The following is a 26,923-nucleotide window of genomic DNA, read 5'->3' as shown; positions in this document are numbered from 1 at the left end:
GGTGCTCTGCTGGACCTGATACTTACAAACAAGGAAGAACTGGTGGGGACCACGAAGGTCAGGGAAAGCCTTGGCTGCAGTGAGCATGAGATGATGGAGTTCAGGATCCGGAGAGGAGGGAATAAGGCAGACAGCAGGATTACAGGCCTGGACTTCAACACACTTTGGCCTTTTCAGGGATCTGTTTGGAAGAATCTCATGGAATATGGCCCTGAAGAGAAGAGGGGTCTAAGAGAGCTGGTTAATTTTCAAGAATCAGCTCCTCCAAGCTCAAGAATGGCTCATGTCAACAAGCAGAAAATCAAGCCGAAGTGGCAGAAGGCCTGTATGCATGAAGAAGGAGCTCCTGATTCAACTCAGACATAAAAATGAAGTATAGAAGAGGTGGAAGCAGGAACAGGTGACCTGGGAGAGATATCGAGACACTGTCCAAGTGCACAGGGATGGGGTTAGGAAAACCAAAGTTCTTCTGGAGTTGAATCTGGTGAGAAGTGTGAAGGGCAACACAAAGGGCTTCTACAGATCTATTAACAGTGAAAGAAAGGCTAGGGAAAATACGTGGGCCTGCTGCTGAATACGGCAGAGGACTTGGTGACAACAAACATAGAGAAGGCTGAGGTACGCAGTGCCTCCTTCATCTCACTCTTTATTAGTGAGGTTTGTCCTGAGGAATCCCAGACCCCTGAGATCAGTGGGAAAGTGCAGGGCAATGAGGTATTACCTTTGGTTGAGGAGGATCAAGATAGGGAACACTTAAACTAATTGGATATACACAAGTCCATGGGACCTGATGGGATGCACCCGCAAGGATTGAGGGAGCTGGCTGGTATCATTGAGAGGCCATTCTCAATTATCTTTGGAAGATCATGGCTATTGGGAGAGCTTCCTGAGGACTAGAAGAAAGCAAATTTCACTCCAATCTTCAAGAATGGCAAGAAGGAGGATCACAGGAAATACCGGCTGGTCAGCTTCACCTTGATCCCTGGGAAGGTGATGAAGCAAATCCCCCCCCATTTACAAACATATTAAGAACAAGAATGTGATAGGGAGTAGTCAGTATGGATTTATGAAGGGGAAATCCTGCCTGACCAACCTGATAGCCTTCTACGATGAGATGCTTGGCTCTGTGGATGAGGGGAGAGCAGTGTGTGCTGTTTACCTTGACTTGAACAAGGATTTTGGCACTGTCTCCCTTAACATTCTCATAGACAAACTGATGAAGTAGGGACTAGTAAGTGGACTGAAAACTGCCTGAACTGCTGGGATCAAAGGGTTATGATATTCAACAACATAAGGTCCAGCTGGAGGCCAGGTACTAGTGGTGTATCATAGGGGTTGATACTGGGGCCAATACTGTTTAACCTCTTCATTAATGACCTGGATGATAACATACAGTGCACCCTCTGCAAGTTTGCAGATGATTACAAAACTGAGAGGAGTTGCTGGTACACCAGATGGCTGTGCTGTCATTCAGAGGGACCTCAACAGGATGGAGAACTGGGCCAAAAGGCATCTCTTGAAGTTCACCGAAAGGAAATGTTAAGTCCTACCCCGGCGAGGAGGAACCCTAGGCACCCACACCTATAGGCTGGGGGCTGACTGAATGGAAAGCAGCTTGGTACAAAAGGCCCTGGGGCTCTTTTTGGGCAACAAGTGGAATATGAGTCAGCAGTGCAACCTTGCAACAAAGATGACCAGCATCACCCTGGCCTGCTTCATGAAGAGTGTTGTCAAGAGGGGGAGGGAGGTGATTCTTCCCCTCTACTCAGCACTCATGAGACCACATCYGGAAGGCTGTGTTCAGGTCTGGGCTCCCCAGTACAAGAGACACATAGACATAGGAGCAAATCCAGCAAAGGGCCACTATGATGAAGAAGACATGGGAGCATCTGATGTACAAGGATGCTGAAGGAGCTGTGATTGTTTAGACTAGAGAGGGGAAGGCTCGAGGGAGTCTTATCCATGTGTATAAATATCTGACGGGAGGGAATAAAGAAGGTAGAGCCATCCATCCTCTTCCCACCGGTGCCCAGAGAAAAGACAAAAGGAAATGAGCACAAACTGAAATACAGGAAATCCTGTTTAACCATCAGAAAAAACTTTTTTTTTGTGGTGAGGGTGGTCAAGCACTGAAACAGGTTACCCAGAGAGGTTGTGGAGTCTCCATTGTTGGAGAAATTCAAAATGTGACTAGACATGGTCCTAAGCAACCTTCTCTAATAGACTATGTTTTTAGCAGGATGGTTGGACTAGATGATCTCCGGATGTCTCTTCCAGTCTCAACAAGTTTTTGATTCTGTATTTCAGTTCCTGACTCTGAGTTTTCTTTTCAGAAGTCATAATTTTATATGTATTAAATAAATTAAAGACTGGAGACCTCTTCCTTTTTATGACATATTAAATGAATGTGTTTTCCCACAGTAGTATAACAGTGAAGTACTATAAAAATCTGATATCATGACACACTTGGAAAAAATGCAGACCACATGCTATTGAGAAATAATTTCTAAAAATTCTTTCATCAGTATTCATAAATGTTACCCACTGTTTGATAAAAAACCTCTCTAATTCTATGAAAAAATGATAAAAAATACAAATAAAATTAAATGCAAAGAGGATTAAAAAAATTACAAAAGTCTTTCTGTCTGTGTAGCTAATGCACATAACAACAGTTGTTCTAGCTCACAAAGGTCTATCTAGCCCAATAACTGTCTCCAATAGTGCCCTTTAATGGATGCCTAGGGAAAAATCTGAAAACAGGCCAAGCATATAGAAACAATTCTCTAGAATATTCTAACAATTTACCACTCAAGGACTCAAGTAGGGTTGTGTCTTTGTATTTAACATCTCTTTATGAGGTTTTCTTACATGCGTCCTGTTGCTTCCTTAATCCCGACAATGCTTTAGGATTTACAACATTCTGAAGCCCATAGTTCTCCATCTACACTGTGCTGTTATTTTTCTCTTTTTCATTTTTTGAACCTGCCAGTTCCACTTCATGTTTTTTTAGTTCTTGTATTGAGACAATGAGTAATCACCTCTTTTCACGTTTGTTAAGCCACTGAAGATCATCTCTGTCCGATCTCTCCTCAACCATCTATTTTCCAGACTAGAGAGGTCCCAGCCTTTCCGTGGATGTAAAATATTCCACACTTCTGATCAACCCTGTAGCTCTTTCTGTACCTTTTCCACTTTTATTTTGCCTTCTGAAGAGAGGGAAGTGTGCTGAAATTGTACACAGTGTGGGTATAATTCCATTCTGGATTTATACACTGGCATGATGCTGCTTTATGTTTTGTTCCCTACCTCTTTTCTTATAATTCCTTACACTCAGTTTGCCTTTTTGATCGCTACTAAGCATCAAGTTTACATTTTGCTAAAACTATATATTAGAGCATCAAGCTTTCACCCCGAGCATTCACAGTCAACTCAGAGTCCATCATTCATATGTGAAGTTAGAGCTGTTCTTTCCTGAATAAGGCATCACCTTTATTTTAGGTATTTATTTAAGGCATGCATTTACATTCAGTTTTGCCCATCATTTAATGCCAAATAACTCAGCATTATGCATTTCTTCAGGCATTCTTCTCACTTGGCCCTCAACTTTATTAATGTAAAAGCATCAGCAAACCTTCTCACTTTATTATTTTGATCTGCTTTCCTGATTATTTGCGAATATATTGAATAGCAGAGAATCCAGTGCAGAACACCGTAAGATTCCATTGACTTTCCTCCATTGTAAAAAACGTATTAGTTATTCCCTTTCTTTTCTCAGTCCTTTAACCAGTTATTAAGGTATATGAGGAACTTTTCTCCTATCCCATACTTAGTTTCCTTTGGTGAAAGAGTTTGACCAATACCTTCTGAAAAATCCTGCTAGATTATATCGAATCTCCTTCAGATGTATCTATCTTCAGATAAATTTTGGAGACATACTAGAGAGTGTTTTTCTAGAATGGTTGCTTGTTTTTTCTGACAGAAAATTATTTTTTCAGGTTCAGCTTTTTAGGGTCTAGGCTATTTTATAGAATCTGCTAGAGAAGTTTTTAAGCACTTTCAAGGAACAACACAAAACAGATTTCCTGCAGTTCTTTTCACTGAATATGGAAATCTTGCTTGGAATTTAAATTTATGAAATCAATGTCATAGTGACTGGTAGAAGTGACTTGTCAAAGTTTTTTATTTTAACAGCTTAAATAATTATTGTGATCATTTTGGATTTAACTCTGATATTTGAAATTAATTGAAATTTAGCTGAAATTAAAAAAAAACTCTGGCAAAAAAACCAAATTACCACATTCCTGCCCCTCCCAGTCTTGCTCCAGCCCAATTCCTTTGTAATGTCATTTTTTTCTGTGATGTTGTTTGATGATCTGCCATCATATGTACATTTCCATTCTGAATGTGCCTTCACAGTGCTTTAACCAGCTSTTCTTTCTTCTATATTAGTATATGCAAATGAATCACACACACACAAAAAAAAAGCTTTAAAACTTTGCTCACATAGACCCCAATGAAAACATTAAAGATGTGTGCCTTCAACTTATATAAGAAGAACACCTCCAAGTTGGCAGTAAGAAATGTTCATTTTGCTTTCATCTACTGCATAAAGTTATGTGCTAGTTCCTTGGTCTTATTGCAAATAGAAAATTCACTGGTAAATTACTTTCTATAATTAACTCTATAAATTTATGATGTAGGTGTTCTGTTCCACTTTTATTTGCAACAGTCCCCTGAAATGAGAGGGGACTAATCAAAACTGTTAGATCACAGTTCCTTTTCTACAGAGAAGTAACCAGCACACAGAAATATATAACAGGGAGTATGTTCAGCTTTTAGTCTATCACTGTCAGAACCGCAGGTTGTTTCAATTATGTTCCAATCCCAGACCATTCCATGAGAGATTCTTGAAAGCCAGGCGAGCTAGGAGCTGTACTAACGTGAACAATACCTGTTCAAGCTTGCCAGAAAGTAAGAGACACTCCTTGCTCATTCTTTGTGCCCCTTTGAAAAATACATGTTTAAAAAAAAAAATATATATATATATATAAATCACATCAAGTTTTAGGCAAAGTATAAAAGAAAAGAAGGGCTTCTTTAACTGGACATACAGCAAGGTGAACTAACTCTGATCAGATATCAGAACTGAAATAAGAAAGATCAAGTCATTGAATATGTACACACACACACAGAGCCCCCTATATGAAACATACTGAAACAAAATATTTAGAGAAGCTTTTCTTTCTCAAATATGTGCTTTTTTGGAGTATCTAATTCTGCAGCACACATCAGAAGAGATTCTCCCACACTTCTAAAAAATTACACAGGATTTTATTTAATAAAGAGGAATGATGCCAAAGGTTTTACGGTTTAATGATTTTAAAATATAAAAAGGGCATTTCCTTAGAATGAATATTCTAACCAAATAAACCCTGAAGTAAAATAGTAATAATAATAAAGGAATTCTCATCTGCTTTAGAAAAATTCTCATTTCTGGAATTCCTTCTTGGGTCACAGATGCAACATGAGAAAACGATAAAAATATCTCAGGATGAATGGAAACTGTTGAATAAAAAGGCAATATTAAAGCATTACATCAAGACACTTAAAATGTTTTCTGAGATAACTAGGGGTCTCTTAGAATTTAACCATAACAAGCAAGTTGATACAAAAAAATACATACATTAGGGCAGAAATGATATGAGAAAACTTACAGTGGCTAACACAGGTTTCCAAGAACAAATAGCTAGAAAACAACACATAGTTACTTTAAATGTACCTGAAAATCCAATAAAGAATTGGGCCCATTGCACTGCTGGAGTTAAAGCAAGCAGTAAAGATGACAGAAGAATGAAAACTCACATTTTCTAGTGAATGTGGAAAAATTTCCTACACCAGATCTGTTCTTGTCAGGTAATGGAAATGAGGAACTTCACAGTGATTCAGAAAAATAGGGTTTGAAATAAAATGATACATTAAGTAGTCATTATACAATGCATATCCAGGGATAGCACTGCTGCTTAATTGTCAAATATACGCTAATGAAATTATGTAGCCTGACCAAAACTGACTGAAATATGTAGTTTTTCAATGCAAATTGAATTGCTCCTAAGACAAAGGCCTGAATGGCAGTACGTGCTGCTCCTATGTTTAAAAGTCTGTAAGGCATGTGGTATGTGAGCTGTGTCTAGGAATACATAGAAGCACTTACTCAAGATGCTGCCCTCACCTGGGCATGGACTACATAAGCAGCTGTGCAGGGCAGGGGGGCAAGTACAGAACAACTCCTGTGAGGTACGATCAAGGTCCTGCTGCCTACTTAGCCTATACAAAGAGGAGACTATACACACCACACTGACTACCACCAAAGTAAGGACAAGGAGGGCTGATAGGCAGTTGCAGCAGTGGGGAGTAGGTCAGCACTTTATCAGCACTGTTCACACCGTCCTCCTGGGCCTCATCCCACACTCATCCACTGTGAACCTGCTCCATCTCTTCTGCACAATTAAGCTAGTAAACATTTAGATTAGATTATCATCACAAATCATTAAATCATCTCTTAGTGGCAAGCCATGGGCTGACTTTGTCCACAAGCACGCCAACATCAGCAACTAGTAACTGTCAGGCTTGTAGTACCTAAACCATAGCGACCTGTGCTCAGGTAGTTCCCAATTTTTAATAACTGCTAGCATGTAGGTATTGCTCTAAAACTGTGCTAACCTGAATCACAAGACTATTGTCCTTTCACACAGTCAGTTATTAATGATCTGCATGCTGATTATAGTAGCAAAGTGAGCATAAGGTAAGTCTTGGTAAACATGAAATTCACAGACATGGACAGGAGAAAGCATAGCAGAAGGGTGGAGGAGCATTGAAGAAAGGCATGCACTCTCCAGCATACAAATGCAGCTGCAGGAAATACCAGAACAAAGACAGTTTGGATGATCCAGGCCATTATAAAGCAAAAATCGCCAAATGCTGTAGAAGTTTTTAAAAAATATATTCACTGCTATAGCATTTCTAGTGCTTTCTGATCCCCTTAATAATGTGGTAACATCTATTATGTGTTTTTCCACTTATCTTTTCTCTGTGGAGTGAAAAGTATGCAGTGGGATATTTTAAAATAAAAATAAGAATGTATACACACATTTTACTGGATGCTTATGCTGGAGAAGGCAAATTCAGAAACAGGCCTTGCTTTTGTAAGAGGGGACAGATCTCTGATAAACTGCAGTTTTTATAGAAAAATTAATTCTAGTATTTGGCAGATGCCCCGAAAGCTTTTTCTCACTTACATATGAACTTTACATTGGAATTTTTTGGAGTATGGGTATCAGTGCAGAACACGACTGTCCTCTCCAAAACATTAAGCATTCTTTACATACATAGGATCTTAAGTCAAATGCCTTGACTTAATATTGTATGGGAGACCAATGTAGAGAATGGCTGAAAGCACTTGCAATATATAACCTGTGCTGATGCTGGTAGTTTTTTTTAATTGAGTTTTCAAAATTTCTATAGTTTCGTGTCCAAATATATTGTATTGGTGCTGTCCAGGTGACAAGTGCTTCTAAGTCCTTGCAAGTGTGGCACTGCTGAAAGTGTCCCCAGGCCAGTGGTATTTCCTGACTACCAAAAAGCATCACTGTGGTCCTTTAGTAACTCTGTAGCAATTTGTAGCCTTCTAAGGAGGACTAAAATCAATGTCACCTTTGGCTCTGGTTTCAGCCTTCAGAGGAATAAATCTGGATGAAAGTATCTTGTGCATTTGATGCTTAAAGGAAAGAAGTGCCACTGGGTCTATCATGTATTGATCATCCTCAGTGGATGAAGAAAACTATCATACTGTCTTCTATGTGAACCAGTCGGGTATTACTGATGGTATGCYGAATGCTCATTAGGTTAGGAATCGTTTACTGGTAGTCTCAGGTTATTCTTGGGGAGTTTAGTGGTGTTGCTAACAGAAGCAGTAAATAACTGCTTTTAATCCGTATCTACATAATGACCTTACTGGTGTTACACAGCCACCATCTGATTTCCTTTCCTTGAATAGTCCCTTAGGACAGAGGGTTAAACCATAAAATCCCAAGGGCTGATTTGGCCTGGGTTGCCAAATACAGTGGGAAGGATGGGTGCTATTGGATACCTTTGGTGGTTGAGTTCTCAGAACCAGAGGAGCTAGAGAAAAGTATTACCAGAGTAGTAGGGATGTGCCAGAAGTGTGACTGCGTAACAACAGCACAGTTAATAATAACAACACATGAAAATCCCAGTATCATACTTCCATATTCCACAGTAATACTTCCATTCTAAGAACAATTATTCCATATGAAAATCAGTATTGCTCAACAGCATGAGCAGGAAAATTTGCAGACACAAATGTTGAGGTTAATTGAGGCTAATGATAATTACGAGAAACCTAACCAAGGTAAATGAATAGACAATACAACAACAGTTGAAATTCAATGTCAGCATTTGTAAAACATTTCTCACTTAAAAACAAGTGAACTACTTATAAATTCTTTAGTGGTCTTAATGCATTGAAATGACCAGGGGATCACTTTGAACAGTGAAGTCCAAACTTCTGTTTAATGGTGTACAAATGGTGAAAAGGAGAAAAGAAAACACAAGGAATAGGATGAATAATAGAGAAAATTTAGGTCTTCGAAAATACCATATGCAATATTAGGCATCCTAACTAAAAAGAATGCTTTAGAGTTTCTATGTTATAGGAAAAAGATCTTATTAAGACTGTGACTGTCCGCCAAAGGAAAATAAGAATGTGTGATAAACACATGCTACATAATGAATGGCACAGCAAAGGTAGATGGGGAAGATTCCTTTTTTTTTTTTTTCCTTCCCTAAAAAAAGAATAAGGAATGTTCAATGAGACTGAAAAGCAACATTTTCATAGTTGAAAATGGAAGTAATTTTTCACACAGTTCATAATTAGCAATTACACCGAACTGTGAAAATTTAGCAAGAGTCAAAAACAACTAACAATTATACAGGCAACAAAAGTATTCAAATAGTGAATGCTTTAAAAATGCTGTGAGATATATGCATCTGCTATTTGAAGTCACTAGTTATTGTGGAATATGGGTGAAAATTTAGATGAGACAAGAGAACTCTCAGTTGTGCACTATATGTTTCTATTCTCCTCTGAAACTGCTTGTGCCAAACACTGTTGCAAACAAGCTGCTGAACCAGATGAATTTCAAGTCTGGTCTATGACATGGTTCCTATGTTCATATAGTTGGAATATAGTATTTACTGGAAAGTTAACAATGGAGCCAGATCTAAAATTGGAATTGCTTACTGAAGAGAAATAAATACTAACAAGCCTCATTTTATCAAGTAGCTGAAGCAGCAGCCATTCATCCTGCCATATTGGAACTGACCCTGCCCTATTTCTTTATTTATGCCAATTTGATATCTGTTTCTATGGAAACAGAAATAGAACTGGTCACCAGCTGAGTCAATTTCAGCTGCTGCCTCCCAGTTCTCACATTTTTCTGTTTCCTTGGAAACTGATGTCAAATCAGCAAGACAAGTAAATCAGCTTTCGTTCTTTAATATTTACCCTTTCTTTGGACCTGATGTAGATCCTCTGGGCCAGCAGAAGGTTTACAGCTGACTTTAAYGGCGATCTTCATCCTTTCTGGAATGGCTGCTAGCTGCCAGCAGGCCCCAGCAGATGCAAGTAAGAGGTCTCAGTTTCAGCTGCTGGCTGACGGGCTGCTATCTGTGAGCTACAATGGCAGGGTTTGAAAGCAGGCTACAAATTTTAGGAGACCTTAGGCTCCCACAGTCTGTAATATTTCAAATTGGAATGAAAGAAATTAAATGTACTTTAAAAATAGTAGGGGAAACAGATGGGCATAATTGACTAACAAGCTCTGATCTGCGTTAGGCTGAACACCCCCAGAAACTAGTTCAGACAATTATTTACTTCATTTCATAATGTATGTTCTCTCTAATCCAACTGTTAGCTGACTGAATAGCTCAAGAGCAAAATGTAAACAACAAACCCTAAATGCAGGTGACCCTGCTTGAGCAGGGGGATTGGACTAGATGATCTCCAAAGGCCCCTTCCAACCTCAACCATTCTGTGACTCTGTGATTTGTTTATGATATATACAYATGTAGAAAGAGAAAAGAACATTATCTGATTGTCTCAAAAAAGGTGAAGAATCTGCATAGTTCTACTTGACTCCATGAATTAGAACCAGACATATTTACTAATTCTGGACCTATGTTACTCCCACATTTCTTTCATATCTATACAAACTTATACACACACAGATATATATGCCCTTCTCCATATACCAATTTGGGCTAGAATATTTTCCAGCCTTACAGTAGCAGTGTCATGACTGAAAACAAGTATTAAAGGTTAGATACTAGAAAAGCATGCAGGCAACTAAACTAGGACTTTAGTAGAATTTTGTATGAAAATGATACTTCGCACCTACATCTATGTAGCTGAATCCCAATTTTCACTTTTTTTTTTTAAACACACAAACAAACCAATTCCAGAAGACACAATACTATCCTCAAGAAAGTTTTTATAGTTAGTGGTCTCTACTTTTAGTTAACTGGTCTAACTATTAGGATACAGAATTATGGTCACCTTGGATGTGCTCTTCTCCTTCCTTTCTTTTCACCCCAATACATGAACTCCTTTCTGAGCCTCCTTTATAGGACATCTCAGTTATGTCCATAAAGACTGATATAAAGAGATGAGAAATTCTCTGCCTACTCCAAGCTGGCTGGCTGCAAGCTAGCTCCACAGTCACTATTTTATTATGGTACTCAACAAAAACACTGTGATTTAGCCTTGGTTCACTAGCCTTAACATAGTTATGTGTTAAGATGGGGCTCTGGATCAGAGCTGGTAAGCCTGAAAGAACTCTCACCTCTTGTGACGTCCACGTGCATGCATCCAGAAGTACATAAAGCTTTTCAGTGAATCGGGTCATGAAGACAGTTTTTAGTGCTGAGATTTATCAGACCATTAAGTAGAGATACATTCTATGATATCTAAAACCAGTCTTACCTAGAATAAGTGCAGATCAAAGCTGTGCCTGAATGACACACGGTATTGATACCACAAGTGTAAAATGCCATATTCTTTGACAGGAGTTGCTGAGCTACAAGGAAACCCTAATCTAGACAAGTATATCAGTGAAATTTTTCTCTGCTGATGTGTCTTGTTATCAGGAAGGTGTTAATGATGGATTTATTGGTTACAGAATGGAAACTTTTGCTGGGGTAGCTACATCACACCGGGAGCAGGAAGAGTAGCATACTAATATTCCTAAACTGGTAAAACACTCCTAATAGGGATGCAGACTAAACTATTGCTGTGTTTTGGTTGTTAATGAAGTAGTCCAGACTTGACTACTCACATTTCCACTTACCTAACAAACTATTTTCTTTCTCTCACTGATCAGTTACCTTAAATAACTTCCAGAATCATATATTTAGTTGAATTCACTTGCATTCCAGATAATATCTCTGGAATATTCATACTACACTAGGAACAGTCTCAGCCCTGGGCATTGCACTAATTCCTACAAGCTTCTTGTACTTGCATCAGTCTACTGAGAACATATTAACATCTTAGGCCATTTGCAGCATTGTATTGAGTGAGTTAACATTGTGATTTTCTTCTGAGTTAGCTAGCTAAATAAAAAACTTAGGCAATATTAGTTAGTTTAAATCAGGCTTCTTCTGTCTTAGTCAAAGAGATGTAAGACACTGATTTTACCCAATCTGCATATGAGTTTCTTCTGGTTGAACTTAAAATCACAACCTAAAATCCCATCTTCCACTACATCGGTAAGACTTTGCGTAGCAAACAAGATAATAATCTTTAGGTTTGCTGCTGCAGCTGTAATCAGGAAAGATCATTTCACTTTATGTTGAGTTTAACTCTTAAAAATACAGGCTTCGGTGTTGGTACCCCCTGTAATGAAGGATCAGTAACACCACTTCAGTCAAAAACATATGCTACTTAATGCCACCTACAAATGATTAAGTTCTGACAGACCAGTGATACTGGGTTAAGGGTATAAACAGGTTCTTCACAAGGATATACTAGGTCATACAGAAATAATTTTCTCTGCTTTGTTCTGTGTTCCTTTCCAAGTAATTTCTAGCACTTAGACTATTTGATTACTACTCAGCATATTCTCATGGAATTTTCTAACACCAATGTCCTGCTCCCACATAGCACTGAAGGACTCAGAACATAACATTTTTTATTTAACCTTAGGACTCTTTTATTCCATACTCATTTAATACTTTTCTACATTGAATTTTCTCCACCATTTTAATATTCAAACCTAGAGTTTTGCAACATCTCTGCAATTCTTCACAATCAGCCCTCATTTTTACTRTCTGGAATAATTTACTACAATCAATAAATTTTTGTCATCTGATTATTCACTTCCTTTTCCATTGAACAACACATGCCCCAGCACAGATCCCTGAAGAACTCCACTGGCTACATGATTTTTCCTGAAAAATGAACTTTTAGTTATTCCTTGTTTACTTCTTCTAAACAATTTTATATCCATATGAGACCATCTGTCTTATTCCATTACTATTTAGTTTCCATGACAGCCTTTGATGAAAGAAATTATTGAATCCTTTTTGGAAACCTAACGGGCTGTGTCAACTTCTGTCCACATGCTTGCTGACTTTTTCAAAGGATTTCACTGAGTTTGTGAGCCATATGTTCCTTCACAAATGCCATGTCAACTCTTCCTCAGTGTAGCACATTTATCCCTAATTCCTTTCTTGACTATAATTTTTATCAATTGGGCTGGTACAGACATTAGCTTATAAGTCTGAAGCTTCCACTCTTTCTTGAAAACGTGGCAACACCTTTGCAACCTTCTGCTCAGATATCAAAGCAGTTCTGAGCTAACAATTACATACTGCTGTCAGTAGTTTGGCTATTACTCCCTTGAATTCCTAGAAATCTTGTGAGGATCTGGTTCTAGTGATATATTTCTGATGACTTTGTCTATTTATTCCTTGAGTTCCTCTACCAACAACTCCAGTCAGTTTTCCAATGAGTTCAACATAAAGGCTCTATCATAGGAACCTCCACAAGCTCTTCCACACTGAAAAAAGCAGAAAAACATGGCCTTGTTTTCTCCARACGCTGCTTTTATATTCTGATCAAATATTGCCCCCAAGATTCCCTGGCAAGCTTCCTGCTCAGAATATTTAGAGAAAGAATTATTATTCATTTTCATGACTTTTGCAAGTTGTTTTTAGCCTGACTTACTGTGTTCTACATTTAACCTACCAGAGTTTATGATCCTTTCTGTTTTGCTCATTTGGATACAACTTTGTTTTTTTGAAGGATATCTTCCTGCTGTATAGTTGTGCTGAGTTTCTTCTTTTTCAAGTCATACTTGATAAAGGCACACATTTACTCTGTGCCTTTGATATGGTATTCTGAATACTCTCTAGGCCACCCGCAAAGATTTAACTCTCTAGGGTGTCCTCTTTAGCTTCCTTTTAAGAGCTTCCTCAGTTTTGTGTTGTTCCCCTTTCTGAGGTTGATTACCACTCTAGTGATTTTTGTTCTTTTTGGCTGTTGTTGCTTCTTCAAAGATATTGAAGCTAAGAATGTTTATTTGCAGCTACAGAATGGTCTTTCAAATATCAACACTTTGAAACAGATTCTATATGCTATTCAGAATGAAATCAAGGGTTAATTATCTTTTTTGGGTACTCTACCCTGTYGAACTGTGAAGCTTCTGAAAGATTTCATCTGAGCAGCACATTCTGATGTGAAAGGCGTTTTTTGCCCTACCAATGTCTATAACCCCTTCAACATATCAGTCTGAGCTGACCTTCTGACATCTTGGTTAATAGTATAGGTCCAATAACATAGTTCCTATATGTTATTGGAATTCATAGGAATTCTGTCTCACTCACTGAAATGGTTGATTTGTTAATCTGTTTTCTGTAACAGACAGCACTATTCCTCCACTGGCATGGACTACTCAATCTTTCCTGCATATTGATATATCTATTATAAAAATGTCCTCATTTAAAGTCAGACATTCTTAGTTTCCACATTTTATTTGTACATCAGTGCTAGAAGTCCAAGTAAGATATGTCTCACTGTTCTTTTTTTTTTTTCCTTCTGTATCTTCTAAAATGGCATTCTGTTCTTTTTTTCTCTACTTCATGTTTATTACCAATCCAGGACAAGTAAGTGTGAATCCTTAAATACTTGAAACATTCCAGAAAACATTACTAGAATGAAGACTATTTATAAATATTGATAATGTTATCATATGGTTGCAAACAGAGGAAACATCACTGTGATATAGTACTAGGACATCAAGGAATAAAAAGCTTGCTGTCTTGGATAATCAAGTTTTAAAATTCTGCAAGAAATATTGACATCCTGTGTGCAAAGAATTACTTTTTATGAGTCTAACATTAATGCAAGATCTTTTTTCCTTTGAGAACTATAAAATCTAGTATGTACCCTAGTATACAAATCCTTATTTATTAAGCACTATTATTACTTACCTTTTGAGGCCAAAGGGATTCAATCTGTGTCTGTATCATAGGTATTTGTGTTGGGAGAAGAAAATTAAGGTCAATCATAGGATTTCGAGCTAAACTGTAGAGTAAAAGAATTACTATATCATTATACTATGAGCAATAGGTGTGTATGACTGTATGTCCACATATAAACTTACTGTAGTAATTATATTATTGAACTATGATATGCCTCTTGCATTGGGAAAAGAAATGATTCCACTTGGTAAAAGATTTTGTTACTTCAAACTTCTGTGAGCAATGAAATTACAGTAGGCTGGTTTCCTATGCATTTCTGTCTGTGGTTGCCTTTTCTGTGTTGAATTTAATGTGAAACTCCCCTGTAGCAGGGCATGTTTCTCTTTAAACAGAGAGGTAACTCGCTCTGCAACCTTGCTCTTACAGGGGACACTAATTCAACCCCTCTTTTTCATACAGCTGACTGTTTCCATGAAAATCGTAGCAATATTATATCTTTAAGAGCTGTTTCTGCACTGTCAGATTTGACTGAAATTGGCAAATAGCTTCAAAGTTTATTATGCAGGATGAAAAATCAAGCACATGCAGAGTATCCTTGCACATAAACATTGCCTGCTTAAGAAACCAGGAAAAATTCAAGATGGGTTGAGAAAGGAAGTAGAATCTTGACACTGGGACAAAACTCTTCCGCTGCTCCATAAACAGAAGCACTGAAATTCCTAATGGCCTACTGAGCCTCAGAACCTGGCAGCTGAAACAGGAGAAAAGTATTTTATGTCATAAACCTATTGGTATGCTGAGTCTAGGAGAAACTTAGTCAAAATCAGATCATATCTGTGGAATATTTTGATTATGACAAAACAGGCAAATTCCAATGAGAAAAGCAAATTCCAGGTTCAGCCTAGGAAGAAATAAATGGAAAAGAAGTGATTGGTTTCTTCACTGAGCTGAAACATTTAAGATGTAGCTAGCGAAAGGAAAAATTTTACAGAAGGAGCAACAACCAGACAGTTGAATAGAGTTAACTTCATGGATTAATTACCATTTTTTACTCTACTGCTTGAAGTTGAGAAGCATTCTGGGTCAGAAAATGCTTTTGCATTAAGTGAGAATCAAGCCTATATCAAGTTCTATACAAAGCATATGTAGGAGGAACCTTACCCTTCTTTTGTAGGAGATCAGGCTGAAACTACAGAACTTTAAAAGTAGTCCCTGACTCTATCTGTTACCTATTTGTTACAACAAACAAATCCAACAACTATCCAACAAATCCAACATCCTACATTGTCATTTTCTCTTAACAGAAGTGTTTCTGAGACTTTCTGAAGCAGAGCTCTGCTTTAGGAAAGCAAATCAGAGTTCACCTCAGTCTTTATATAAGATAAAAACATACATACATACAGAATTTTAATGACCAAATTTGCTTGCATAATACTTTTATTTCCTTCCCTCCCAAAATCCATTAGTTTAAAACATTATGCACAACTTATAGTAATAATGAAGAATTCTAATACAAAAATTAAGTCAATTCTATGCTAAATATTCAAAATATCATACATTTTTAGTATGCATATTCAGTGAACGTGAGCTTTCTAAATATCCACTTTAAATGGGCTTGCTTATTTCCCAGAGAATTTCAGTTCCAATACAAAATTTAGGTAACTGATGTGCAGCCCCATGGTCTATGAAACATGCTAAGCTTTAAATGACATAAATTAAATCACCAAAGAATACACATTGATAAGCTCAAAGGTAAGCTGCAGTCGCTTAAAAGTGAAATAAACATTATTTTTCAAGTCCATGCTATTTATATTTTAATAACTTCTAAAGTTATTGCTGTTGTCTACAAAAAAATTTCACTCCAATAATTCTGCTAAGATCAGACATAAGGATCTTTAGGTATGGCTTCCCTTTGTTTAGGGAAAGAAGTTAAAGTCCTGCTAACATAGCACTAAAATAAGCAATACTGTAAGTGGATTTTATGACTACTTATCATAGTATGTTTGTTTTTATACAAGTAGTGAAATAGTTAATAACACTGACAATTGAAATATCAGTTAAAATGCAGTTGAAACAATGAGGTAAATGTGGCTATTGACATGCTGCTATTGTTTCAAGCTCTCTGCAGACAAAGACAGAAGTGTCTGTACAAGACACATTTTGGTTACGTTTTCCATTTTTTATTGACAATCATAATGACTGGTGAGTATCTTCAAAAAAAAGTTCAAACTCTAGGAAAAAATTGAGATCTCTTTTCAAACCCAAAAATGATTTCTTGAAAGACATCCTTTGTACTTTAGAAGATACCATTTTAAGATACCTTCCAGAAATTGCATTCAACTTAAAGCTAAAATCCTCTCCTAATCAAATTCCAGAACTACACTGCAAAGTAAGAGTAAAGTAAAAACAATGGAATAACATACCTTATCTTTTCTTGCATTAACATCACAAGAGCAAATATCATTCTTTTTCTAACTGACCGCCAAACATTGGACAAGATAATATGGCTTCTAGATTATTCCCAGAAAATCTAGTTTTCAGATATCTCCAGTTTCCATGTTGGAGGTAAGGAACTCTCAAAGACTGCCAAATTGCATGAAGATATGATATTAATTTTTTTTTTCAGTTCTGTGTATTTGATGCCATGGTCTTGCTGTCATTTACTTTACTTCCAGAAAGCTCTGCTTCTAGAAACCTATCAGAACACTGGAAAATTTGAACAGGTGGCATTAAGCTACTGTCTTCTCCATATCAAAACCTCTAGCATGGGAATGACATTAAAACAGGAACAACCACTGCGTCTGCATGCACATGCTCTTACTGAGAATAAGCACAGCTGTAGGTAACATAATTCCTGAACATCTGCAAAAGAATGCAGTATAAGCAGTGACCTCTCCTGCATTTATCTCGAATGAGTTCTTACTGAAATCTGCTAATGGGTTCTGATAATGCATTATTTATTGCAACAGACTCAGAGAGTCTTAGCGAAGAACTCTCCTATGTTTACAACACTTTCATCTAAAATCTCTCACAAGTGACAGAAATATGACACCTTCAACTGCAGATAGGATTTCTTTTGGTTGTAGCTCTTTCATTTTTATTCACTTTTGAAAAAAGAACACACCTCCCCGCTGACCCCAAATACACAAAACCTTGACCTGCTTTCATATAACCTGATACATCCATAGGCCCTGTGGAAAACTATAGATACAGATATGTGACCACGAATATCACTTGGGCTTGAGGACATACCTCCATGTTATACTTTTCCACTGTCCTTCTCAAAGGATCCACAACCTGCCAGCAAATCAGGATGCAAAGATCAATCAGTAGCATCCCTCCAACTATCACCAATAGCTTCTGGTCTTTAATGATCTGGAGACACACACATACACAGAAAAAAAAAAAACAAGGAGATTCCCATGAGCCAGTTCCCTGTACAGTTTTTCTCCTATATAGGGGGAAAAAACCCACAGGCTGCTAATAAATACATTTTTTAATAATGAACAAAGACAAGTTTCAGAAATATCAAAAGATAAAAGCAAGAAGATATAAGTTATTTTAGTTTATTTCATGTTTATTAGCAGTATCTATAGTGCATTCAAACTCCTAAAAAAGAGACTGGGAGGATTCTAATATATTAATATTGATGTCCAGGATTAATACTGAATCCTGAAAAATAAGCATGTCTATTCCAGAGACCCACTGGTGTGTTTATGAGTGCAAATATGGAAAAGTGTTCAATACAACTCTCAGAACAGGAGGTGTTAAGCAGGATTTCAGTTTTTATTAAGATTTACAGTGTTCACTTTTTCATAACATTCTTGGCTGTGAAAAACACAATTGTGGGGTCTCAAAATATAAGTTGATTTTGGAAGTTTTTTTCTTTGTTTAACATTTCCCTTTGTTACCCAGGGAGAGGAAAACGATAATGTATTTTTTTCTATATTGCAAAAGTTAGAAGCTTTTATGCACATGCAACTTAAAACATGTTTTTCATTTTGCATGTATTTTACGTTCAAAAGAGAAAACATGGTTTTCTATTAAAAAGAACAAGCCAAACTATATATTACCCTCTTGCAGGGCTGCATACAATCCCTATATCATTTCTACTGATATATACACATCAACACAGACAAATATACACTGCAAGGAGATTATTTAAGTTGTAAAGTTATAACAATGTTCAAAATACCAGGCTTAAATTAACTTTAATGCAGTCCTCCTGTGCCAATGTTTATGTCATTTTAAATGAACATATTCTTCTGTTACTTATGAATACTTACCCAGGATTCAAAAGATACTGCCCAAATATTTTAACATGGCCAAACCCACATATTTTACCCTATTCTTGGTTCTGAGAAACAGCTCATTTCATCCAACTGAAACAGTCAAAAATATTAAGTCTGAGAAGCTTAATAAGGCTGTGGTTATTTCAGTGCAGTTTGACAAAAATGTTAGAAACTTGAACATTCATTACAAAGCCAAAATTGTCAGCTAATCTTGAAACAGGCAGGACTACTATTCCAGCCTGGGTTAAATAATGTTTGCATTGAATTCCTATCAAGCTTAAGGAAAGGATAGAAGTTAATAAAAAGTGAAATAAAATGGGAGGAACTTTTGAAAGTTTGCTTTCCACATTGTTTAGTGAAATGCATTCTTCATTCTGAAAGAAGTTTCTACCATATTATGCACCACTTTCTGTTAAACTGCTATTTTATTTTATAAACCATTTGGAGTAAACTAAATATAAAACTAAGGCTAGCAACCAGAATGATTTAAATGACTTGATGTATTATTTTCATTTCCTGAGACCGTTTATTTAAACACAGGTATCTAACACTATCATAACAGACCAAAAAATGATGCTTTTCACATGTTTGCACAAATAATACATCCATCTCAACAGAGATAGCGCAGGCATGTCAGGAGAAGAAGGGTAAAGGGAAAAGGTGCTGCTTTCATTCTGATATGTCTCACATCACCAAACTACTTTGGCAAAGAGAACTTTGAAGGGAAAAGAAGTTGTTGGGGGTGAGAAGGAGAGGGAAGGTTGTTGCAATGTATTTTCTCTGTAAACTTAAAGGAAAGCAGATATTAAGTAAAGACTCTCGGAGGCAGTTTAGTTGGTCTCTGGTCTACTTTGGGTCAACTTAACTATGCCTAACATTTCACTGACTGATTGTTAATCACTGAGATTATCTACTGTAAAGTGGCAATTAAAAAGCCCACATAATGTTTATCTCTTACTTAATGCCTCTAAACAGGACTTAGATGAAACATAACTAGTGCTGGTGCCATCAGCGTGAGTGGGGACATGTGAGAGAAAATCAGGAGGAGCCGAGTTCAAATAGAAGCTGCATTTGCACAATATGTGGGCATTTCAGTCCAGTCTATGATCCAGAAAACAGCTGCCTCCTATCAAAGTCAGAAGTGTTTTTACCGAACAAGCTGTTTGGTAGAAAGTACGACAAAAGGCCTGTGAGCAGGGGAAGCCAGTCTTACCTCTGCCATGGTATGGTCATGCTCCCACTGCAAGTGTGCTTTTGGCTGCCCGTCCCATCCCACCTGGCTCCCTGGGCCCCTTTGGGACCGGCAGTTCTGCTGCTGCCCCACAGCCTGGACTCTCAGGAGAGATGGAGAACATCCTCCCCAGCCTCCTGACCAGGACCCATCTGGTAGTTTTTAACCCTCTCAGGCAGGGATTTGAACGGAAGCATCCCATACATGGTATTATATATGGAGGGAGAGGTGGCTCCTTTCTCGCCACTGGATGAATTTTAAGAGACAACCCCTGTTTGAAAGGAAGAATTTACCCTTCACAAGAATAATCATTCCTTGCACCTGAAAAGCACTAAAACATTTCCCTCCATCCTTCCTAAGATCAATAGGGCAGCATGGTTCAAGAATCAACCCTCACAGTTTCACTGCTGTCTAACCCAGCAAGCGGAGTGTACCGCATCTTACCAATTCTTGCCAACAATGTGTAAGGAGGATAAGCATATAACCTGATCCCAAATTGCACTCCAAGAGTCAGGTGACCATAAGTTAACTACTACACCATTTAAATTTGGTCCTTATTGAATCAGAGAAGAATTGTATAGTATAATTGTATAGTAGCTTATATTTTTGCTAGTCTTGCTTTCAGTGAGGATATGTTCAGCAAATATACACAGACATATCTGTCTATATCTATCTATCTATATATATAGGAAGAAAAAGTTTTCACAGTTTTCAGAAGCGTTATCCTTTAAGTATAACTGTTATAATTAGGTATTTCTTACTTTAGGACAATGCTGTCTTTCCATAATAATTMTGAGATTACTCATTTCAGAACTTCTGTTACCTGCTTCTGAAATATCTGAAAATTTCACATGGGAATTCTTGTTCTACAAGCTTTGCGAGGTACCGAATTTTAAAACTGTTTTTTGTCCCTCTTAAATAGCTTGTAATTCATTTTATTGGCATATTTTTGTCATTTTTTTCTTTTAATTGATGGAATTTATTTTACTGAAGTTAGTCATTTAACCATTAGGTGTCTAACCTCTTGATAAACAGTGGTCAGAGACAGAAACTTCCACAGGACAATTCATCCCACCTATTTTAGGTACAGTTTAGGATCAGAGAAAGTGCTGTTCTAAACTGTCTTTCTTCCTCACCCTCCTCCCTGGTAATGAGGGTGTAAAGATACTTAACTTCAACTAAAAATATGCATTTGAGAGATTTAAAGCTATGTGAAAAAAATCTGTCAGAAGTCTTTCCCTCTACTCTACTGAACCATAAAAATTTCCCTGAAAAACTCCCCCTAAGCACCAGTAACCATGTCTTCTTTTTTCAAAGAAAATAATGAACATTTCTACTGGGACAGCTAGAACATGCAAAATGTGAGACACCAGCCCACTGTCTTCCTAATTTACACTGACAATATTGATATTGAAACTAGGGTTGCATCAAGTGCAGCTTTACCTGCCAATATTAATGCAACTGGTACAGCACTGCCCGAATCGAAAGAAAGAAAGGATAACAACAATAGTAGTAGTACTGATAATCCATTCACTAATGGGGTCAGAAGAAATTGTAGGGCCACCTATTAGCACTGCCTAATTCAGGATCACACTGCTGTGCATCCTTCCTTGCTCCTGTGCATCCTTTATTTGTATGTGGCCTTGCACTACTGCAGATTTGCTAATTCATATTTTAGATTACTTTTGAGTTTGGTAACTTTTTTTTTTAAGCAGATAGCTGTTTACTTTTGAGAGCAAAAGTAGTAATACATAAAACATTGGAGCTATTTCTTGGATACCTCTTTGAGGATAATTTTTTCCTGTATTATATTGCAATTGGCCCTTTTCTGGACAGAAGGTGAGAGGTTAGTAACAGCAGCTGTCACTGGCTGCAGGTATTATTCATCCCTTGTTTCTGCCAGAGAACAAAATGCCAGGGGGAAGGCAAGCAAAAGAAAAGCCATAAGATAACCAGAGCAAGCAATCTGGGCTACTGTAAAACACAATGTTACCAATGATGCATCCAGGGCAAAATGGATGAAAGCAGGTCTCCTGAAGCTCTCTCTTTCCCAGGGCTCCCTAACTCATCCATTCTGACACTGTTCAGTACTTTGCAAAACTGTTATAACAATACTGCTCTTAAGTTGAACTCAACCAAAATACTAGCTTTTCAGAATGAGATACTGAGATTCAATAATTTTTTGAACTGAAGGCCAAATCAATGGGTACTTGGCTYGGTCAGTGGTCTTGAAAGCACTGAATTCTAATAACGTTATTTTTACTGGGAGAAAAAAGGTAATCCAATTTGTCTCATATGTTATGTGAGGATTGCCCTCCATTTAAAAGAAAACAGTTATTCTGCCTTTCCATGCTTAACATCTACCTAAGTTAAATTACTCTAGACTGCAGAAAAAAAGATTTGTGTCAGAGAAGTGCTGGGGAGAAAAAACAGATGCTGATCTATGTTAGTGCTTTGTTTCCCCAAGCATATTTAAAGAGCTTTATTTCTGCCAATGATTAGCAGTTTTGTCCTAACATAAATTTACTCTGAAAAATGCCATTGKCATATCACCGGCAGCATTTCCAAAAGTCTTGCTGATCTCCCCACTTGACCCTCAGGAAGCCCATCTTTCCCTCTCTCTAACCATTATTCCCACCCACCAGCACTCTTTTAAGTTCAGTACATTCACTCCTTAGGAAACACCAGATGTACTGAAGGAGTCTTGACTCAGATCTTGTGAATCCAACAATTTTCTTCTGTCTCACAAAAGATAGTCATGAGCAACTGGGGCAGCTTATCATCAAATATACAGTTCTTCATTCAGAGGAAGATTTTTGGGGGATTTTTTTTTTTGTTTTATCATTTTCACCCTCCTTCTGGTGTACTGTAAGTCAGCCTTGGGAGAAATGCACATTAGTTAATAAAATCCGTTTTTACGAGCACTCCTGACTCCTTGCTGAAGCCAAGCTCTCATACAGCAGCATCTGTGAATAATATTTTCTACCATCTGTGATTGGCTAGGTGAATCTGTCTCATCCTGGCAGATCTACCTACTGTTATAAATGCCAGTGCTACCAGTCTGGACTATATCTGGAGAAGAAGCTATCTGTCCTCAAAAAAAAAATCACTCATAACAGAAACTGGTAGACAAGTTTCTCCTCCACAACATCACTGTGTAAGCAAATCAAACTTCTCCTCTATTCCCAAAACTCGTGGCTTAGTGAACACTAAGACAAGTTCAAGATCAAAGTCCTTATCTTCCATGGAGTCTGTGGTCTGATCACAGGATACATAAAATACGTCTAAAACTCTGGGTTGAGGTATCTGCTCATGAAACACCATGAAATTTTCTACAACAATCACAGGCTGTACCACATGCCATGACAATTTAAAATGTACATTTGGATAGTTTTTCACAGAGCTGCTGTGAGGCTTTTTTTGTTCTTTTTCTAAAGCATATCCATTGTGCTCTATGGGATCCTACCCTCAAACAATGTATGGTATTGACAGGTAATTTGGCAGACAACAGCAAAAAAATAATTTGATTTGCTTTTTGTGGTTAAGGTTAAGGCAGAATTTATTTTGTTATTTCTTACCTTATTAGAATTTGTCTTTGCAAATGTAACTTTTTTGGTATATGATATGGACCTTAAAGGAGAACTATGTTCTAAATCAGGAAAAAAAACTCTTGTATATGAAGATTTACCCTCTTCTTTTAGTACAAAGCTAATGTTGCATTAGCTTTGTACTTTCTGCATTCCAGAAATAGCTTTCCAGCATGGATTAAATATTTCATTTCCTCCTGTCTTTTTTTTAAAGTTATTTTCTTTGCTACCAGTGACTTCCTCTCCCTTTGTCAGAATAAAGTATCTTTAAATTTAAATGAAGACCTATTAGCTAATTCTTGAAGTTTTTTTTTTTCATTCATTGCATTCATAGAAATGTAGCAAGGCTGGGGGGTTTTGTGTCTAGTTATAGTTTTAGAGATAAATATGTATTTTCTTTATCATAATACATTCCATGAAAATGTATATATTTTTTTCTATTTAAGAAGGTAATTTCTGCTTCTCCTATGTAGAATCTCCAGCTCAACCCTATCTACCTTAGCTGACAGATCTGCCCCTTGCCTTCTGGCACTAGCTGGATGAACACTTAATGCGATTCAATAACTTTTTTTTTTTCTAGTTGTCCTTTCCCCAAGCTCCTGGGAAAGAATCTGTGGAGAGAGCACCTTTCTATAGGATCCTTCAGTGTAGCTGCCTCGACCTTATTCCATGAAATGAATAGCACTGGCAGCCATTACAGAAGACCTAGCAAATCTGAAACCGAATATTCCTCTCCCTGTGGTACTGACTGAGCAGAATCACGCTGATAGGAGTTCTTCTGAACTGGAGGGGAAAGGGAAAAAATAACAGTTTGTAGGAAAAAATGGTAAAGTCTACAAGGCCAGAAAAGGGTATCTCATAATCACTCCTAAACTTGCCTTCAGCATATTCTCTCCATCCCATGAACTGCCCAGTCACCTTTCATTTCTCCTGAAATGATTAACAGACACTTTAGGATGGCTTCTCTGCATTTAGCGTGATAGCACAGGTGGAGTGGTGCCATGAGGATGTTGATGCAGTCAGTGGTAAATAGGCAAACTTTGCCTTGCATGGACTGAGGGAGATACCTGTCATTGAATTATGAAAGCCATTATTATTTTAGAGAACTATTCTGCAATACGTTCTTAATTTTTAATGTGTAATGGAATTAGAAAAAAGGACCACTGAAAACATTATATACTTGTTCCCAATAACTCCACAACATCTTTTCAACAGCTATTATGGGTATTTCCTRTAACAGGTTCTATGATTGGTATAAGGAACACTTTTCACACTGCAGTAACATTAGTTTTAATGAGTAAGTGSTAACGGTTTACAGAACATTGCAATGGCAAGATTTTTGACTAACAAGTAACTGGTAGTAAAAAGTTAGGCTTAAGACATTTTACCTTCTTAGAGGCACTTTGATTAATTTGATGAAACATTTGTATATCTACTCATAAATTAAAAAATAAAAAATAAATTTATTTTCTGTGATGACCTACCATGACCACAGCAGTCTGAGAGCTCTATGATTTCTACTGTTTTCTGGGCTAAGGGAGTGCATGGTGCTACTGATAATGATCAACGGTTGGATATGACCAGAAAGCTTGCTTTGAGGACTAAATAGATATACTCATTAGCCTGTTAAAGCGCTCATTTTTAGAAAGTATTTTCCTTGTTGACTCTTGTTCAGAATACTTGTAGAGCATCTTTGAGCAGACTCACCCTCTCAGCCACTATATTACAGAGGAGGATGTTTTGACTCCACGCCTTGCTGCCGGGAGAAACTATCCAATTAGAAGATACCTTACTCCTTTTCCCTTTCATACAAAACACAGGTGAACAAACACCCCCCTCCAAAAATTAAAAAAAAAAAAAGTGAGTGTGGCAGAAGATGCAAATTTTACAGAGACTACAGAAGGAGAAGATTTCCGTGACAGCTTAAAAAACTGTAAAGTTTCTCATCTTTGAAAGTCTAAACTTCAGTAATGCTATAATACATAAGTAAATTGTAGAGATGATTGTCTTACTAACATTGTCAATTCAACCATAGGGAGCATAGAGAGCGATATAATATTGTTAGTTTCAGAAAGCTCTCTTTCAAGGACAAAAATGAAAAACATTGTAGCCTTTAAAAAGATCAAAACTGCACCAAAGAAATGTGACTTGACACTCTTAGGATCAAACCATTCTTGCTAAATAATGTTTCAAAGAACAGTCTTACAAACAGACGTTATTGTTGTGTTAACTTCTGTACACTACCATAAGAGGAGCTAGATATGCTGTCTTTGGAGGGCTCCATATCCCACCTACACAGTAGGTCAAATGCACCTTTGAGAGGAATGCATCTGCTGAGCTCAGGATTGCATTGGCCCTGAGTGTGGAAGATTTTCTACAAGGGATATGRATTCTCATCTGTAGTGATACAAGGGATTCCAATCTTTAGGAAGAACGTGTACAAAGGGTTTGAATGGTCTGAAAGAAATGTTCTGATTTTGTTTGAGGTAACATAAAAAAATGTAGACTTTAATATTTTCTTTAATGAACAATTCTCTAGAAAAGCATACTATATCATTACCAAATAGCTGGGGACATCAATGCACTTGATTATATTTACAATCCAATTTCAAGCTATTCAGGAACAAATTGACTCATACTGTATAGCGACATGTTCCTTATTTCTCTGTCATCCATTATGCTCATAATGCAAAGAAATTATGGTTATAGCACCATTTATAAGCAGTTACATTTCACACACAGTTTTCATTGTTTTCCTTTGCTACTGAGGTTTAGCCTTTCCATGCAGAAATTTACATACATAAATTATTTCAAAAGCAGATTTTTCTCCTAGATGTACAGATCTTTATTTCAACTACTTTCTGGGACAGGAGCTTGAGATTTAGCTTCCCAATCCATATTTACATGAATGTAAATTTTAGAAACGTGACTCCTGTTGTTCCCTGGCTGGCATTTTGGCTGGTCAGATCCTAAGAAAATCAGGCTGCTTATTTTACGCCTAAAAATTAATTATTGGGTTACATTGACTATTTTGGAAGCTTTGGACTTAAAGTATAACTTAAAAGTTATAAATATAGCTATTTGGAGGAAAAAGGCAATAACATAATTCTGGTACCACTCATATCACTTTAGAAAGTACTATAACTGTATATGAATAATCATCAGTAACATACCATGAAGCTATATGGGAATAATTTACACTGCACTGGATGCATCATGGATCATCTGGTCCAATGGTAAATATACATAATGAA

General features: G+C 37.2%; 1 protein-coding gene across 1 annotated transcript in view; it reads right to left on the bottom strand.

The window, feature by feature from the left end:
* GABBR2 (gamma-aminobutyric acid type B receptor subunit 2) overlaps positions 1-26,923 on the bottom strand; it is a 286,480-nt gene that overhangs the window by 109,672 nt on the left and 149,885 nt on the right. Inside the window, exon 12 of the mRNA XM_026081157.1 lies at positions 17,812-17,934. Within this exon, the coding sequence (XP_025936942.1) occupies positions 17,812-17,934 (123 nt within the window). The remainder of the gene's footprint in view (positions 1-17,811; positions 17,935-26,923) is intronic.

The sequence above is a fragment of the Apteryx rowi genome, unplaced genomic scaffold (assembly GCF_003343035.1).
Source record: "Apteryx rowi isolate R43461 unplaced genomic scaffold, aptRow1 scaffold_539, whole genome shotgun sequence".
In the NCBI taxonomy this organism is placed as follows: domain Eukaryota; kingdom Metazoa; phylum Chordata; class Aves; order Apterygiformes; family Apterygidae; genus Apteryx; species Apteryx rowi.
Note: the sequence above shows the minus strand (reverse complement) of the source record. Positions and strands in the feature narration are given on the sequence as shown.